At 43.5% G+C, this 16,717-nt stretch overlaps 2 protein-coding genes across 2 annotated transcripts in view; both read right to left on the bottom strand.

Annotated features, from left to right (window-relative positions):
• The window catches only part of LOC115477517, an 881,049-nt gene that overhangs the window by 478,204 nt on the left and 386,128 nt on the right, over nt 1-16,717 (bottom strand).
• LOC115463110 (oocyte zinc finger protein XlCOF6-like) lies at nt 4,129-7,005 on the bottom strand. Its single transcript, XM_030193333.1, has 3 exons — nt 6,175-7,005; nt 5,061-6,089; nt 4,129-4,978 (listed from the first exon to the last, which is right to left on the bottom strand). The coding sequence occupies exons 1-3, from the start codon at nt 6,939-6,941 to the stop codon at nt 4,219-4,221; spliced, it is 2,556 nt and encodes an 851-aa protein (XP_030049193.1). The 5' UTR covers nt 6,942-7,005; the 3' UTR covers nt 4,129-4,218.

Below are 16,717 nucleotides of genomic sequence, written 5' to 3'. Positions count from 1 at the left end.
TCCAGTCAGCTCCCTCAGTCTCTCTCTGGATTTGAGCCACAGCACTGTAGGCAAGGAAGGAACGGAAGTTGGAACACTCTGGTGCGCACATGTAAGACTTGTCTCTGATTCACTTGCACTGTGTGCTGAGAGGTCGCCACATGCACGCGCCAGTAGATCAGGTGACATCTGATTCTCATGCCTGTGTCAGAGCTGAGGTCTGTGCACCAGCCTGGTAGCAAAGAGGATTAATAGTAACACAGTAAGTGACAGCAAATAGACCTGAACGGTCCATCCACTCTGCCAATAGTCACACTCATGATCAATTCATCATTAAATCAACGAGTGTGATATTATATACTTGATTATGGTCTTTCTTTCGTGTTTCTGGAACAAAGACCACAGAAGTCTATCTGGCCCTATCCTTATGTTCCAACTACTGGAGTTGTCGTTGAAGCCCACTCCAGCCTATTCATCTTCTCATTTGTGGGACACAGACCGTAAAACTCTGTCCAGCACTGTCCTCATGTTCCAGCCACTGAAGTTGCTGTCTAAGCCCTTTCCAGCCCATCCTAAACCAGATTGCCATGTATGAGCCACAGACCATACAAGTCTGCCAGGTATCAGCCCTAGTTCATCACAGCCAGAGTCGCCATCTAAGCGTCACTTGACACATCCACACACACATGCAGCCATTTAAGGTTAGGTTTTATATAACTTCCATTTTCTAATTAGAGATCCTCTGTGTTCACCCCACGCCTTTTTGAATTCCGTCATCATTTGTGACTCTACCACCTCCTTAATGGAAGACTTTCCACATTTGTGCTGTTAAAGCAAGGAAGAAGAAGAGGAGGAGAAGACAGCACTCAAAGAAATTGGTATTCGGTAGATGAGAGGCTGGCGCAGGTGCAGCTTACACTTCTACGAGAAGACCGCAGAACTGCTTCCATCCCCGCGGGAACCCCACAGGAACTGCCTCCGTCCCCGCAGGACCCCCGCAGAGCTGCTTCCATTCCCGCGGGAACCCCGCAGGAACTGCCTCCGTCCCCACGGGAATCCCGCGAACCCCGTTCCCGTGCAGCTCTCTAGTTGGGACCCTGTTCCTGCCCTGTCCTAAAAGTCCTGCTGGCCGCCTGCAGCCAGAGGCTCAACTCCTGGTGAAAGGTGGCCATGTGCAAGTGAAGCCTGTTTGTCAGAGTTTTTAATTTATTGCATTTTTATCCCACATTTTCCCACCTATTTGCAGGCTCAATGTGTTCTGCCTTGTCTCTGGTGTGGGGTAGGGCAGTGGCCCAAGGGCTCACAAACCTAGTTCCTGCTTTGAAAATGTGACAATTATACATAAGTATTTGTCCATGTAATTTAAAGTAGGTAGGACAAACTAACTGGATGTTGAAAACCAGTGTAACCCATGGTTAAAATAATACATTTTGTACCTGAGAAGCTCCAGGGAGTTGGGGCAGGAATTTTGAGTGCCCGCAGGTAGGGGTCACGGTGGTCGCGGTCATGCCATGGGTGCATACGTTCTGGGCTGCTCTGGAGTGGAGAGCTGGCATGGGCATTTTGGAGAGCCCCTGGTGATGCTGGGCCTTGCTCTGCTTTCAGAAGGGAAAGGGAGGCAGACGTGACGATGCAATCGGGGGTGACATCATTAGTGATGTCACGCGTGCATGCACAGTTGATTTAGTTGTCCTGGTGGCTCTGGAGGAGTTTTGAGGCCAGGGAAACACTAAACCTCTAATGTTTTACTGAAAAATGTATGGGAGACATCTATTTTAACCTATTGAACGCTCTATTGTACATACATTTAAACAGTATCACAATCAGCACTATTGAGCAATCATGCATGCACGAATGGCGCATTTTAGAGAATTTTGCCATAAGGCTGATGGGAAGTAAGGGGGGGGGGCTACAGAAAGTCCATAAATGGTGGGATTTTGGGTGCATGCGCTGTAGGCTTAAAGGAAACCTGCAAGCCCCCCCTAGTACTAAAATTAAACATACACAGTAACATAGTAGATGACGGCAGAAAAAGACCTGCACGGTCCATCTAGTCTGCCCAACAAGATAAACTCATATGTGCTACTTCTTGTGTATACCTGACCTTGATTGGGAGGTGGGCATCCTTCTCCTAAAGTTGCCCAAATCGGCATAATCGAAAGCCGATTTTGGGCGCCCTCAACTACTTTCCGTCGCGGGGCCGACCAAAGTTCACGGGGGCGTGTCGGCACTGTAGCAAAGGTGGAACTGGGGCGTGATGAAGAGATGGGCGTCCTTGGCCGATAATGGAAAAAAGAAGGGTGTCCCTGATCAGCATTTGGCCAACTTTACTTGGTCCATTTTTTCTTGCGACCAAGCCTCAAAAAGGTGCCCAAACTGACCAGATGACCACCGGAGGGAATCAGGGATGACCTCCCCTTACTCCCCCAGTGGTCACCAACCCCCTCCCACGCTAAAAAAAACCTATTTTTTTTTCCCCCAGCCTCAAATGTCATACTCAGCTCCATCACAACAGTATGCGGGTCCCTGGTGCAGTTTTTAGTGGGTGCAGTGCAATTCAGTCAGGCGGACCCAGGCCCATCCCCCCTACCTGATACACTTGTGGTGGTAAATGTGAGCCTTCCAAAACCCACCCAAAACCCATTGTACCCACATGTAGGTGCCCCCCTTCACCCCTTAAGGCTATGGTAGTGTACAGTTGGGGGTAGTGGGTTTTTTTATTGGGGGGGGGGTTGGGGGCTCAGCACACATGGTAAGGGAATTATGTACCTGGGAGCAATTTGTGAAGTCCACTGCAGTGCCCCATAGGGTGCCCGGTTGGTGTCCTGGCATGTGAGGGGGACCAGTGCACTACGAATTCTGGCTCCTCCCACAACCAAAGGGCTTGGATTTGGTCATTTTTGAGATGGGCGTCCTCGGTTTCCATTATCGCCAAAAACCGTCGACAACCATCTCTAAGGTCAACCTAAATGTTGAGATTTGGGCGTCCCAGACCGTATTATCGAAACGAAAGATGGACGCCCATCTTGTTTTGATAATACGGGTTTCCCCGCCCCTTCACGGAGCCGTCCTGCGAGGACAGCCCCAGGAAAACTTGGGCGCCACGTTTGATTATGCCCCTCCATGCCACGCTAGCGGCTTCCGTGAGACATTGCCAACAGCCTAGTGGGTGCTAGTGTGGCTTAGTAAACCCCGGCATAAATTTTCAATTAACTGCCTGAACTTTATGAAATGGTTCAAAAACACAGTAAAGTTTCAAAATAGGAGTTAGAATATCAGAAAACTTAGTGTAAAGTATCAAAATTTTATTTTAACCGATTTTCAGATTCTTTACCCTGCACTTGACAATCAGATAAGTATAATTACATTTTGCTTTCTCTGTCAATAATATAAACCTTAAAGGATTGGTTCTTTCCTAGTTTTACTGCCACTGTTGGTCAAACCCCGCTGCAATTGTTTACTCCTCCTGTTCATCCCCATTGTTTCATACAAAATGTAACCATACATATACAATGTGAGACACAGAAATTACTGGTTACTGTTCTGTAAATTGTTAGTTTATTGTTACAATGTAAGTCACACAGGAAATGAGTAGTGTAACCAGCAAGGCTCTTCCATAAGGATAACAGCAGGACGACTGAGAAAAATAAAGCTTTTATTCTTCAAGAGACCGAACACAGCACTGTGTTTCGGCAAAAAGGTTTACCTCAGGGTCTGTCTGACTGTGTTACTCACTCCACAATCCTTGCCTGGGGATCACAGTGACATTGAATAATCTGGATCTGTGTTAATGCTTTTCAACATGATTTTCCCCTTCAGAGCACTATCAGTGGCAGATTCTGGGCTGACGCTGGTGTATTGTGAGGTTTCTGCCTGAAGCTTTTATTACACTCAGTACAGTTAAATGGTTTCATTCCTGTGTGGATTCTCTGGTGTTTTGTGAGGTTTCCCTTCTCATTGAAGCTTTTATTACACTCACTACAGGTAAAGGGTTTCATTCCTGTGTGGATTCTAAGGTGTATTGTGAGGTTTTCCTTCTGACTGAAGCTTTTATTATACTCAGTACAGTGAAAAGGTTTCAGTCCTGTGTGGATTCTCTGGTGTGTTGCTGTATGTTATGGCTTAGATGTATTTGTATGTTTATATTTTTATTTATATGGATTTTATTCATGTTTTAACTCATTCTTTTATTATTTTATTATGTATTAATATACGTACTGTTAATATGATTGTATTTCTTTATATGCAGCCCCTGAGAGTGGATGAAACAAGGCCTGTCGGGCATTGTTGGTTGAATAAATTCATCTTTATATAGATTTCTTCATCTCTCCTGGTTTTTGTGTCACCGTCTTGGCCCTTGAGGCTAGACTGCTGTTTTCTTAGCCCTAGAAAAGGTTTTACTCCTGAATGAATTCTCTGGTGTGTTTTGAGGTGTGCCGTCTGACTGAAGCTTTTAATACACTCAGTACAGTTAAAGGGTTTCATTCCTGTGTGGATTCTCTGGTGTAATATGAGGAATGCCTTCTGACTGAAGCTTTTATTACACTCAGTACAGTTAAATGGTTTTACTCCTGTGTGAATTCTCTGGTGTGCGGTGAGGTATGCCTTCCGACTGAAGCTTTTATTACACTCAGAACAATTAAAAGGTTTCATTCCTGTGTGGATTCTCTGGTGTGTTTTGAGGTGTGCCGTCTGACTGAAGCTTTTATTACACTCAGTGCAGTGAAAGGGTTTTAGTCCTGTGTGGATTCTCTGGTGTGCGGTGAGGTATGCCTTCCGACTGAAGCTTTTATTACACTCAGAACAATTAAAAGGTTTCATTCCTGTGTGGATTCTCTGGTGTATTGTGAGGCTTACCTTCTGACTGAAGCTTTTATTACACTCAGTGCAGTGAAAGGGTTTTAGTCCTGTGTGGATTCGCCGGTGCCTTCTGAGTGTTCCCTTCTCACTAAAGCTTTTACCACACTTGGAACATGTAAATGGTTTCATTCCCATGTGGCTTCTCTGGTGTTGTGTGAGGTGTCCCTTCCGACTGAACCTTTTATTACACTCACTAGTTAAAGGGCTTCATTCCTATGTGCATTCTCCGGTGTATTGTGAGGTGTCCGTTCTGACTGAAGCTTTTATTACAATCAGTGCAGTGAAAGGGTTTCAGTCCTGTGTGGGTTCTCTGGTGTTGTGTCAGGTGTCCCTTCCGACTGAAGCTTTTATTACACTCACTACAGTTAAAGGGTTTCATTCCTGTGTGGATTCTCTGGTGTTTTTTGAGGGTTGCCTTCTGACTGAAGCTTTTACTACACTTAGTACAGTTAAATGGTATCATTCCTATGTGGACTCCCTGGTGTCTTGTGAGACTGAAGCTTTTATTACATTCAATGCAGTTAAAGGGTTTCATCCCTGTGTGGATTCTCTGGTGTGTTTTGAGGTGTGCCGTCTGACTGAAGCTTTTATTACACTCAGTACAGTTAAAGGGTTTCATTCCTGTGTGGAGTCTCTGGTGTATTTTGAGGGTTGCCTTCTGACTGAAGCTTTTATTACACTCAGTGCAGTGAAAAGGTTTGATTCCTGTGTGGATTCTCTGGTGTACTGTGAGGTTTGCCTTCTGCCTGAAGCTTTTATTACACTCAGTGCAGTGAAAAGGTTTCATCCCTGTGTGGATTCTCTGGTGTGTTTTGAGGGTTGCCTTCAGACTGAAGCTTTTATTACACTCAATGCAGTTAAAGGGTTTCATCCCTGTGTGGATTCTCTGGTGTGTTTTGAGGTGTGCCGTCTGACTGAAGCTTTTATTACACTCAGTACAGTTAAAGGGTTTCATTCCTGTGTGGATTCTCTGGTGTGTTGTGAGGGTTGCCTTCAGACTGAAGCTTTTATTACACTCAATGCAGTTAAAGGGTTTCATTCCTGTGTGGATTCTCTGATGTGTTGTGAGGTTTACCTTCAGACTGAACCTTTTATTACACTCAGTACAGTTAAAGGGTTTGATTCCTGTGTGGCTTCTCTGGTGTGTTGTGAGGTTTACCTTCCGACTGAAGCTTTTATTACACTCAGTGCAGTGAAAAGGTTTGATTCCTGCGTGGATTCTCTGGTGTACTGTGAGGTTTTTCTTCTGCCTGAAGCTTTTATTACACTCAGTACAGTTAAAACGGTTTTATTCTGGTGTGGACTTTCTGGTGTCTTGTAAGACGTGCCTTCTGCGTGAAGCTTTTATTACACTCGGCACAGTTAAAGGATTTCATTCCTGTGTGGATTCTCTGGTGTATTGTGAAGGTTGCCTTCAGACTGAAGCTTTTATTACACTCAGTGCAGTGAAAAGGTTTCTGTCCCGTGTGGATTCTACAGTGCCTTTGGAATGTTCCCCTGTCAGTGAAACGTTTATCACACTCAGAACATGCAAAAGGCTTCACTCTTGTGTGGATTCTCTGGTGCATCAACATGTTATACTTCAACCTAAAGCTTTTGCCACAGTCAGTGCATAGAAATCGTTTTAATCCTGAATGGATTCTCTGGTGGATGGTGAGTTTCCCTGTGGCAGTGAAGCTTTTATCACATTCAGTACTGGAAACTAGTGTCTCTCCTACATGGAATTTTGCATTTCTTATGAAGTTTTCTTTCTGATTGAAGCTTTTGTCACAATCAGGATATGAAGATAATCTCTCATCAGTGTTGTTTTTCTGGTGTTTTGTAATGTTTTCTCCATTGGTAAAGCTATTCCCATATTCTTTACTTGTATACACCAGCTCTTCCTTCCTACTGAAATCTTTCCCACACTCAGATGTAGAAAGTGTCTCTTTTATGCACTTTTTCTGTTGTTCTTTTAGTTCTCTCTTTTGACGGACGTTTTTCGCATAGTTCGTACATGTAGATGGTCTATTTTCTGTATCAGATCTAGGATGTGATTTCGGAATTAAATGATTGCTGCGGAATATCTCACAAATATCACAGAAACACCTTTGCTCTCTCATCTGGTTTGTCTGCTTTTCCCCTGTCTGTATGATATCACTGGTACTGTTTTCACACAGATCTGATCCTCCTGTTGAATGCTTTTGTTATTTTGATTTTTTCCCTTTTTTCCCCAGTCAGAGCAGGAAGGAGTCTCCTCTTTCTCTCTTTCTGATAACATCTTTTCCCCTTTAGACTTCTCAATGAGCTTCCAGTCATGTGTCTTTGTATTACTGTTTCTGGGATCATCTTTTTCTAAAAAAAAAATAAAAATATATAAAAGAGCATTGTAGAATATTGTAGAACAATTACACCAGTTCAGTAATACAATAACTCTTCATAAATCTGTCCCCCCCCCCCCCCCCCCCCCCCACTGCTGATCATTACCAGAGATGCAGGTAGAATATATGATCATATTCAAGTTGATATTTATTTTTGTAATATCTTCATTAGAACTACACAATGGCAAGAACAACAATATCTGTAAGAAGAGACATAACAGTATAGCGTGGTAATTTTTCAAGTTTCGTTCCCCCCCCTCTTCCCCCCCACACACACATTCACTGCAAGATCTGCAATAACAACAGACCAAAACCTTCCCTAAAGTCCATACTTCAAGTTATTGGTTCAGCAAGTAGCTATGAGAACGGTGTGGCAAACGATCCCACACTGGGGACAAATTTGTTGAAAAGACATCCAGTCTCTTCATCTTCGTTAGGTTGACAAGTTCATTCCTCCAAGCAGCCTGTCTCCAACACATCAAAATATTCTTTCCATATAAAAAAAATGCCTTATGCAGCTGACGATTAGGCCTCAATCTCAAACCCAAGGAAACAAAGTTCGAGAACAACTGAATGTGCAAGACGCTTCAGGTGTTTCATGAGCAACCGCAGCTGATCACTCATAAGTACTGAAGGCCCCGAGGGGTTCTAAGATCAACAAGGCCCCTCCACCCTTCCTATCCATAGAAGGATCTATTCCAATATTAAAGCCCCGCAGAACTAAAAGAGGAAAATGAAGATATGGTGCCACAACTTTAATCAGGGAAATGTATGTGTTAGGCAGTGAGAGGCTGATATGCACTGTACAGTCACTCTCGGTCCCTTCCCCCTAGGAGGAGAGGACACTTCAGCCCTAGGGGCTGGAATACGAGAGACATCGGACTTAGGTGTAGGCGCAACCAGTAAAAATCATGTGATTTCTCCTAAACTAACTTGTGATCATATATGGATTTTCCTGTAATATTGTTTTTTTTTTTTTATGTATACATAAATGGCAATTTCCTACATTGTATCCTCCTCTCCTCTTGTGTTCACATGCACACTTTGTGGCAATTGGCTAATTCCTTATCAGTAAAGCGTGATCACAGCGTGGAAAACCAGCTAAGTAGTCTGCAGCATGAAGACTCTTTAAATGTCTCAGAAATTTCCACCATACGCCCAAATGTGAAGGTCTTCCTTCAAATGCGTAGATGCTCTATAGAATATAAACGTTTTATATATACCTTGCAATAAGTTGAAAGATTACCTTTAAAAGCTTTACAGGACTTAATCTATTCAATGTCTTTAAATATTGTCACTGCTTAATACGGATATAGCTTAATATTGTCACTGCCAAGCGATGTTACTGCTTGTCGCAGACACTTCTTAAATGATTTAAAATCCCCACCACACGCTTCAAATGCTTATATGCTCACAACATGTTGATAGAACTCCGTTAAAAGCTTAAACACTCACAGACTTTAAAAGCTTTATATATATCTTGTAACATGTTGAAAGACTTCCTTGAATGTTCAAATGTTTACAGACCTAACCATTTAATGCTAACCCAGACCGATACTGCTTAATAACGATATAGCTTAATGCTGATACCACCTGGTATTGAAACAGCCCGACACGGACAATGCTTAATGTTGATACCGCTTGAGGCTAAGACTGATAAGTGTGTACACCACCTGAAACTACATTTAATCACGGCTTAATGTTCACACTGCTGATGTTGGCAATGCCTAATGCTAATACTGCTTGATGCTTAAACAAATTCATATTCACCAATACCCTTAAGCACAACCAAACAACACGAACCATAGCCAAGATGAACACCAACAAACTGCTCATGATAATCTACTTCCTACCACTAATTTACCACGCATGGACCACTCCCAACATAAACAGCATTCAACCCACAGCACACAAACCCTACAAACAACTCATCCACAACTCACCAGACCAAAAGAGCAACAACCAACTAAAAGGAAAAACAAATACATACGGAAACAACCAACAGAAAGGTAACAAAGGTCACAATAAAACTAGACACCAAGAAAACAGGCAATTAATAAAAATCAACACATCCATGTCCCAAACCAAACCTTATTACTCAATCTAAATGGGATACGTAAACGCCAGATCGGTAGTAAACAAAACAGAGACCATAACAGACTGGATCACCACAGACAATCTCGACCTCCTATTCATCACTGAAACCTGGATCCACAACTTTAAAGACCCAATAATTTTAGTTTTATGCCCACCAGGATACAAAATCACCCACTGGACAAGGAACGGGAAAAAAGGAGGAGGATTAGCTATAATATACAAATCCGAGTTCACCATCTCAACCATAGCTGAATCCATTCTGCCACAACTCGAAATCGCCTCGGTCAGAATCAATCACCCAAACCTGCAAGAACACCTCAACGCAATCATACTCTACAGACCGCCAGGAAACTGGCAAGATACCCAAACACACTTCATGGACTTCATCTCGAACACTTGTGTCTCCACCTCAAACCTTATCATAATTGGAGATATCAATTTACACCTCAAAGAACTTACCTCAATAAACACCCAAGAATGTAAAAAGTTCCAACAATTATGGGATCTTCACGGACCTAACATGCAACCAACTCACAATAAAGGACACACACTAGATATCATATCACACAAATTCGATCCTGACTCCAACCTCACACTAATAGACACAAAATGGACACCAGCCCCGTGGTCAGACCACTACAAAGCACACATCTCCCTCCAATGGCAAAAGATTCAATTAACAAACAAGAACGAAAAACCTACTCCACGAGAGGTAAAATAGACCCGGTAACATTCTGGCAACAGATATACCACAACAGATGGACAATAAAGACAGACACAATCCAATTCCTACCAGAGTGGGACGATAGATGTAGATCAATACTAGACAACATTGCCCCAAGTCAAACCAGAACCACACACAGAAAGAGCTCAACACCATGGTTCAATGAAGAACTGAAAAAACTAAAAACACAAGTTAAAAGATTAGAACGAGCGTGGTATAAAAAGAAAGATGACCTTACACTCAACGCCTGGAAACAACTTCAAAGAAAATATAAATATACCATAAGACAAACCAAAAGACTATATTACAAAACTGTAATTGGACCAAATTACAAGGACACACACAAATTCTTCCAACTCGTGAACAAGCTATTAGATATCACACCAGTCACAACCAACAACAAAGATACACCAGAAGCAGACAATCTCGCGAAATACTTCAATGAGAAAATCGTACAACTACGACTAAAAATACCTGTCAGCACCATCGACTACGCCGAACTCCTCGACTGTCTAGACCCAGACCCTGGTGCATACCCAGCAGACAGAACCTGGACCAACTTCGAGATATTATCGGAAGATTCCATCTCTCAAACGCTCAAAAGATTTGCCAAATCTCACTGCAAATTAGACATATGCCCAAACAACCTAATGTCATTTGCACCTCAACAATTCATAACAGATCTAACGAACCACTTCAACTATATGTTACAAAATGGACTCTTCCCGAAGGAGAAAGGAAACATTCTTCTCACCCCCAAACCCAAAGACGCAAAGAAAAGCGCTAGTGAACTAACCAACCACAGACCCGTAGCATCCATTCCCTTAATAACCAAAACAACGGAAGGGATAGTAACCAAACAACTTACAAACTAAACAAATTCTCAATATTACATGATCCCCAGTCAGGATTTCGGTCTAACCACAGCACTGAAACAGTACTAGTAATTCTAATGACAAAATTCAAACAAACGATCGCAACTGGCAAGAACATACTACTTCTACAATTTGACATGTCCAGTGCCTTTGACATGGTCGATCACGGAATACTACTACACATCCTCGAGTACTTCGGAATTGGAGGCAATGTCCTCAACTGGTTCAAGGGGTTCCTAACCACACGATCATACCAAGTGACATCTAATTTGACCACATCAGCCCCATGGATACCTGAATGCGGAGTACCACAGGGAACCCCCCTCTCACCGACTTTATTCAACTTAATGATGATACCCTTGGCCAAACTACTATCAAACCAAAACCTCAATCCATACATATACGCAGACGACGTAACGATCTACACCTCCTCTCAGAAAACTTATCTACCCCAACTTGACATTTCGTCCTTTAGATTGTAAGCTCTTCCGAGCAGGGACCGTCCTTATTGTTAATTTGTACAGCGCTGCGTAACCCTAGTAGCGCTCTAGAAATGTTAAGTAGTAGTAGTACATCCCATTTAAACAAGATTTAAAGGAAATTTCTAATGACATCAACCAAAGTCTACATATCATGCACTCATGGGCAGATGCATTTCAGTTGAAACTTAATGCAGAAAAAACTCAATGACTTATACTCACCTCTCCACACAACACGAACAAATTCACCACCATTAACACACCAAAACTGAATCTTCCAATTTCAAACACCCTAAAATCCTTGGAGTTACCATTGATAAACACCTAACACTTGAAAACCATGCGAAAAACACAACAAAGAAGATGATCTACTCACTGTGGAAATTAAAAAGATTAAGACCTTTCTTCCCAAGAAACGTCCTCCGCAACCTGGTACAATCAATGGTACTCAGCCATCTGGACTACTGCAATGCACTCTATGCTGGATGCAAAGAACAAATAATCAAGAAACTTCAGACAGCCCAGAACACTGCAGCCAGACTCATATTTGGTAAAACAAAATATGAAAGTGCTAAACCCCTAAGAGTAAAGCTACACTGGCTCCCACTTAAAGAACGCATCACGTTCAAAATATGTACCCTAGTTCATAAAATCATTCACGGAGATGCCCCTGACTACATGTCAGACGTGATACACCTACCACCCAGGAACGCGAGAAAATCATCACACACCTTCCTCAACCTTCAACCAAGGCCGGTGCTGGGCTGGTTTGTACGGTGTGTGTCCCGTTTTGATGCTGATTCTACTTTTTAAATTATATATTTTTAAAGAGTTTTTTTATCCCATTTTTTAGCGATTTTGTTGGGACGAGCCTGGCATTACATATCTATGTTGGTTTATCTCCGACAGCCACTTTAGCATTTTTTTGGTGCAATTTTCATCCTGGTTTTAAATTACATAAGTACATAACTAATGCCACACTGGGAAAAGACCAAGGATCCATCGAGCCCAGCATCCTGTCCACGACAGCGGCCAATCCAGGCCAAGGGCACCTGGCAAACTTCCCAAACATACAAACATTCTATACATGTTATTCCTGGGATTGTGGATTTTTCCCAAGTCCATTTAGTAGCGGTTTATGGATTTGTCCTTTAGGAAACAATCTAACCCCTTTTTAAACTCTGCCAAGCTAACCGCCTTCACCACGTTCTCTGGCAACGAATTCCAGAGTTTAATTACGCGTTGGGTGAAGAAACATTTTCTCCGATTTGTTTTAAATTTACCACACTGTAGTTTCATCACATGCCCCCTAGTCCTAGTATTTTTGGAAAGCGTGAACAGATGCTTTACATCCACCTGTTCCACTCCACTCATTATTTTATATGCCTCTATCATGTCTCCCCTCAGCCGTTTCTTCTCCAAGTTGAAAAGCCCTAGCCTCCTTAGTCTTTCTTCATAGGGAAGTCGTCCCATCCCCGCTATCATTTTAGTCGCCCTTCGCTGCACCTTTTCCAATTCTACTATATCTTTCTTGAGATGCGGCGACCAAAATTGAACACAATACTCAAGGTGCGGTCACACCATGGAGCGATATAACGGCATTATAACATCCTCACACCTGTTTTCCATACTTTTCCTAATAATATCCAACAGTCTATTCGCTTTCCTAGCCGCAGCAGCACACTGAGCAGAAGGTTTCGGTGTATTATCGACAACGACACCCAGATCCCTTTCTTGGTCCGTAACTCCTAACGTGGAACCTTGCATGACGTAGCTATAATTCGGGTTCTTTTTTCCCACATACATCACCTTGCACTTGCTCACATTAAACGTCATCTGCCATTTAGCTGCCTAGTCTCCCAGTCTTGTAAGATCCTTCTGTAATTTTTCACAATCCTGTTGCGAGTTAGCGACTTTGAATAACTTTGTGTCATCAGCAAATTTAATTACCTCGATAGTTACTCCCATCTCTAAATCATTTATAAATACATTAAAAAGCAGCGGTCCTAGCACAGACCCCTGAGGAACCCCACTAACTACCCTTCTCCATTGTGAATACTGCCCTTCAGCCAGTTTTTAATCCACAATAGGACATTTCCTCCTATCCCATGACCCTCCAATTTCCTCTGTAGCCTTTCATGAGGTACCTTGTCAAACGCCTTTTGAAAATCCAGATACACAATATCAACCGGTTCCCCTTTGTCCACATGTTTCTTTACTCCTTCAAAGAATTGAAGTAAATTGGTCAGGCAAGATTTCCCCACACAAAAGCTGTGCTGACTCGGTCTCAGTAATCCATGTCCTCGGATGTGCTCTGTAATTTTGCTTTTAATAATAACCTCTACCATTTTCCCCGGCACCGACGTCAGACTCACCGGTCTATAATTTCCCGGATCTCCCCTGGAACGTTTTTAAAAAATCGGTGTTACATTGGCCACCCTCCAATCTTCTGGTACCACGCTCGATTTTAGTTTTAAACAATTTTATTGATGACCTATCACAGACAATACAATATTCATACGCTATGTTCAAGATACATCAGGAAACAAATGAACAACTTGTAATCACAACATAGAGGTAGCCATCACTTTTCTCTTTAGCTTCCTCCCTCTCTACTCCCAGCTATTTCTCTTTTATCCATACCTCTATATCCCTCCCCGCAACCCCCCTTCTGCCCTTCCTTACCCCTCTAATATTCCTCCCCCCTGTAACCTCCCTCCCCCCTTTGTCCACCCCCCTTCCAGGCAGCTACATATCTCCAATAGCCCAGGGAAATTGACCTATTCACTATCTAAAACCTGTAGCTAATTTCGCTGGGTCCAAGCTCAGTCGATTAAGGATGGAACTTCGGGCCCTAGGGGCTAAAGCATTGATATATGATTCCCATATTAAGTAGAATTTACGCTGTGTTTTGGGTTTATAATATGAATCTCGCAGCTCCATTAGTAGCAACGCATGCCACCTGTTGCGCCATTGCCAAAACGATGGTGCCTCTAAATGTATCCAGTTAACTAAAATGCATTTTTTTCCCACGAGACATGCTTTAAAGATTAGCAGGTTATGACTAACGGTACCTTTCCCCTTCAGTAAATCGACCCCCAAAAGGGCCGTTTCCGGTGTCAATGTCACCCTCCGCCCCAGGATTTCGCCTAAGAACTTCGCTATTTGTTCCCAGTAAGCGGATATCGCTGCACAAGCCCACATAGCATGATAATAGTTATGATTGGGATCTCCACACCTACCACAAGCTGATGATTCCGCCCTACCCATTTGATATAATCTTGACAATGAAGTGTATGCCCTGTAAATACTTCTTCCTTGGCATTCCCTCAATTCCGCGCTACTAATCCGTCCCCTGATCTGCCTCAAGCTGCTCCTTAATACGTCTATACTAATCTGTTTCTGTATATCTGCCGTCCACTTCCTGGCCAACTTTTCGAGATTCTTTGGTGACCACGCTCGATTTTAAGGATAAACTGCATATCACTAACAGTAGCTCCACAAGCTCATTTTTCAGTTCTATCAGTACTCTAGGATGAATACCATCCAGTCCAGGAGATTTGCTACTCTTCAGTTTGCTGAACTGCCCCATCACGTCCTCCAGGTTTACCGTGAAGTCAGTAAGTTTCTCCGACTCGTCCGCTTGAAATACCATTTCCGACACCGGTATCCCACCCAAATCTTCTTCGGTGAAGACCGAAGCAAAGAATTCATTCAATCTCTCCGCTACGTCTTTGTCTTCCTTGATCGCCCCTTTTACCCCTCGGTCATCCAGCGGCCCAACCGATTCTTTTGCTGGCTTCTTGCTTTTAATATACCGAAAAAATTAGACAACAATGCTGTCATTTTATTTTGATTAATTACTATTTTTTACCTAGGAAGCTTAGATTTATGTCTCAGTGCAAGTCTTGTTTTTAATTTTTTATTGTTTTTATGTGAATTATGCCCTAAATAGAGATGATTCAAGACTCTGAACATGGAACCATTTAAAGGCACTCTGGGGCTCATTTTCGAAAGACAAAAATGTCTAAAAAGTGACAAAGAGCATTGGACAGTTTTCTCACAAAAACATCCAAATCAGTATTTCCGAAACCTATTGTTCAGACGTTTTCCTACGCTGTTTGTCTGCAGCGTGTCCAAATCTCAAGGGGGTGTGCAGGGCCGGTCTTTGGGCGAGGCGACCGCATAGGGCCTCGCGCTCAAGTGTGCTTGAACTCCGCCCCGACCGCCCGAGTTCCAGTCCCCCTCCCTCTGAATTTTAAAAGTCATCTAAGTTACCTCGTCTGGGTTATGGCGGCAGCAATGAAAAACGTTCAAGCTGCTCAGCGCTTCAGGAGACTTCCCTTCCCCCTCTCAGCTTTGGTCCTGCCCTCCTGGAAACAGGAAATGAGGACGTGACCAGAGCTGACAGAAAAGAAGGCTCCTGAAGCGCCGAGCTCACACGCTTTTCACTGCTGCTGCCTGCCGCTGTAACCCGACGAGGTAAGATGACTTTTAAAATTCGGAGGGAGGGGAACTGGAGCTCGGAGGGAAGCCTTGGAGCTGGGAGGGAGGGACGGAGGGGGGCCTTGGAGGAGAGAGGGTCCTTGAAGCTGGGAGGGAGGGGGACCTTGGAGGGAGGTCCCTGGAGCCCTGGAGCTCGGTGGGGTGGAGCTAGGATGGGGCCCCATCAAAGTGGTCTGCTCAGGGCCCCACACTTACTAAGACCGGCCCTGGGGGTGTGCTAGAGGTGGAATTTGGGTGTTCCCAGTGGTGTGCTTGAGCCGGTTGTTAAATTTTACTGAATTTTGCGAGCTGGTTATTGATGGCGCCAGGCAGCAAGCACACAAACAAACATCTGGGGGGAGGGGGGTCTCCTTCTCTCTCCCTTCTCCTCCAGCCCCCATCCGCCCATAAGCCCAGCATACCTCAACTTCCTACCTCATATCCTCCCTCAGGTTCACCCATGGTCCACTGGACTTTCTCTGTTGTCTTGCTGATTTGATTCCCTCTTGCTTGCTTGCATTCTACATATAGAGTGGGTTATCTCACAATCACTCATTATCAGTCACTTGGGTTTCCACCACTGAGACTCACCCGCTGCCAGTCACTCTGCCAAAGAAGGTATTTTAACAAGGGGAAAAACAGGAAATCCTTACCTAGAGACATCAGACTCTCATAATTCACCTTCATCACCTCCCTGTAAAGCTCCTTCTGCCCTTCATCTAAATACTCCCACTCCTCCTGGGAGAAAGAGACAGTGATGTCCTCAAACGTCACCAGCATCTGAAACACAAACCAGAATCACACTTAGGAACAGACAGAGGTGCTCAGAATGCATTAAATTCCAGGTGGATTTATTCT

Source organism: Microcaecilia unicolor, chromosome 1 (genome assembly GCF_901765095.1).
Source record: "Microcaecilia unicolor chromosome 1, aMicUni1.1, whole genome shotgun sequence".
Taxonomy (NCBI): domain Eukaryota; kingdom Metazoa; phylum Chordata; class Amphibia; order Gymnophiona; family Siphonopidae; genus Microcaecilia; species Microcaecilia unicolor.
Note: the sequence above shows the minus strand (reverse complement) of the source record. Positions and strands in the feature narration are given on the sequence as shown.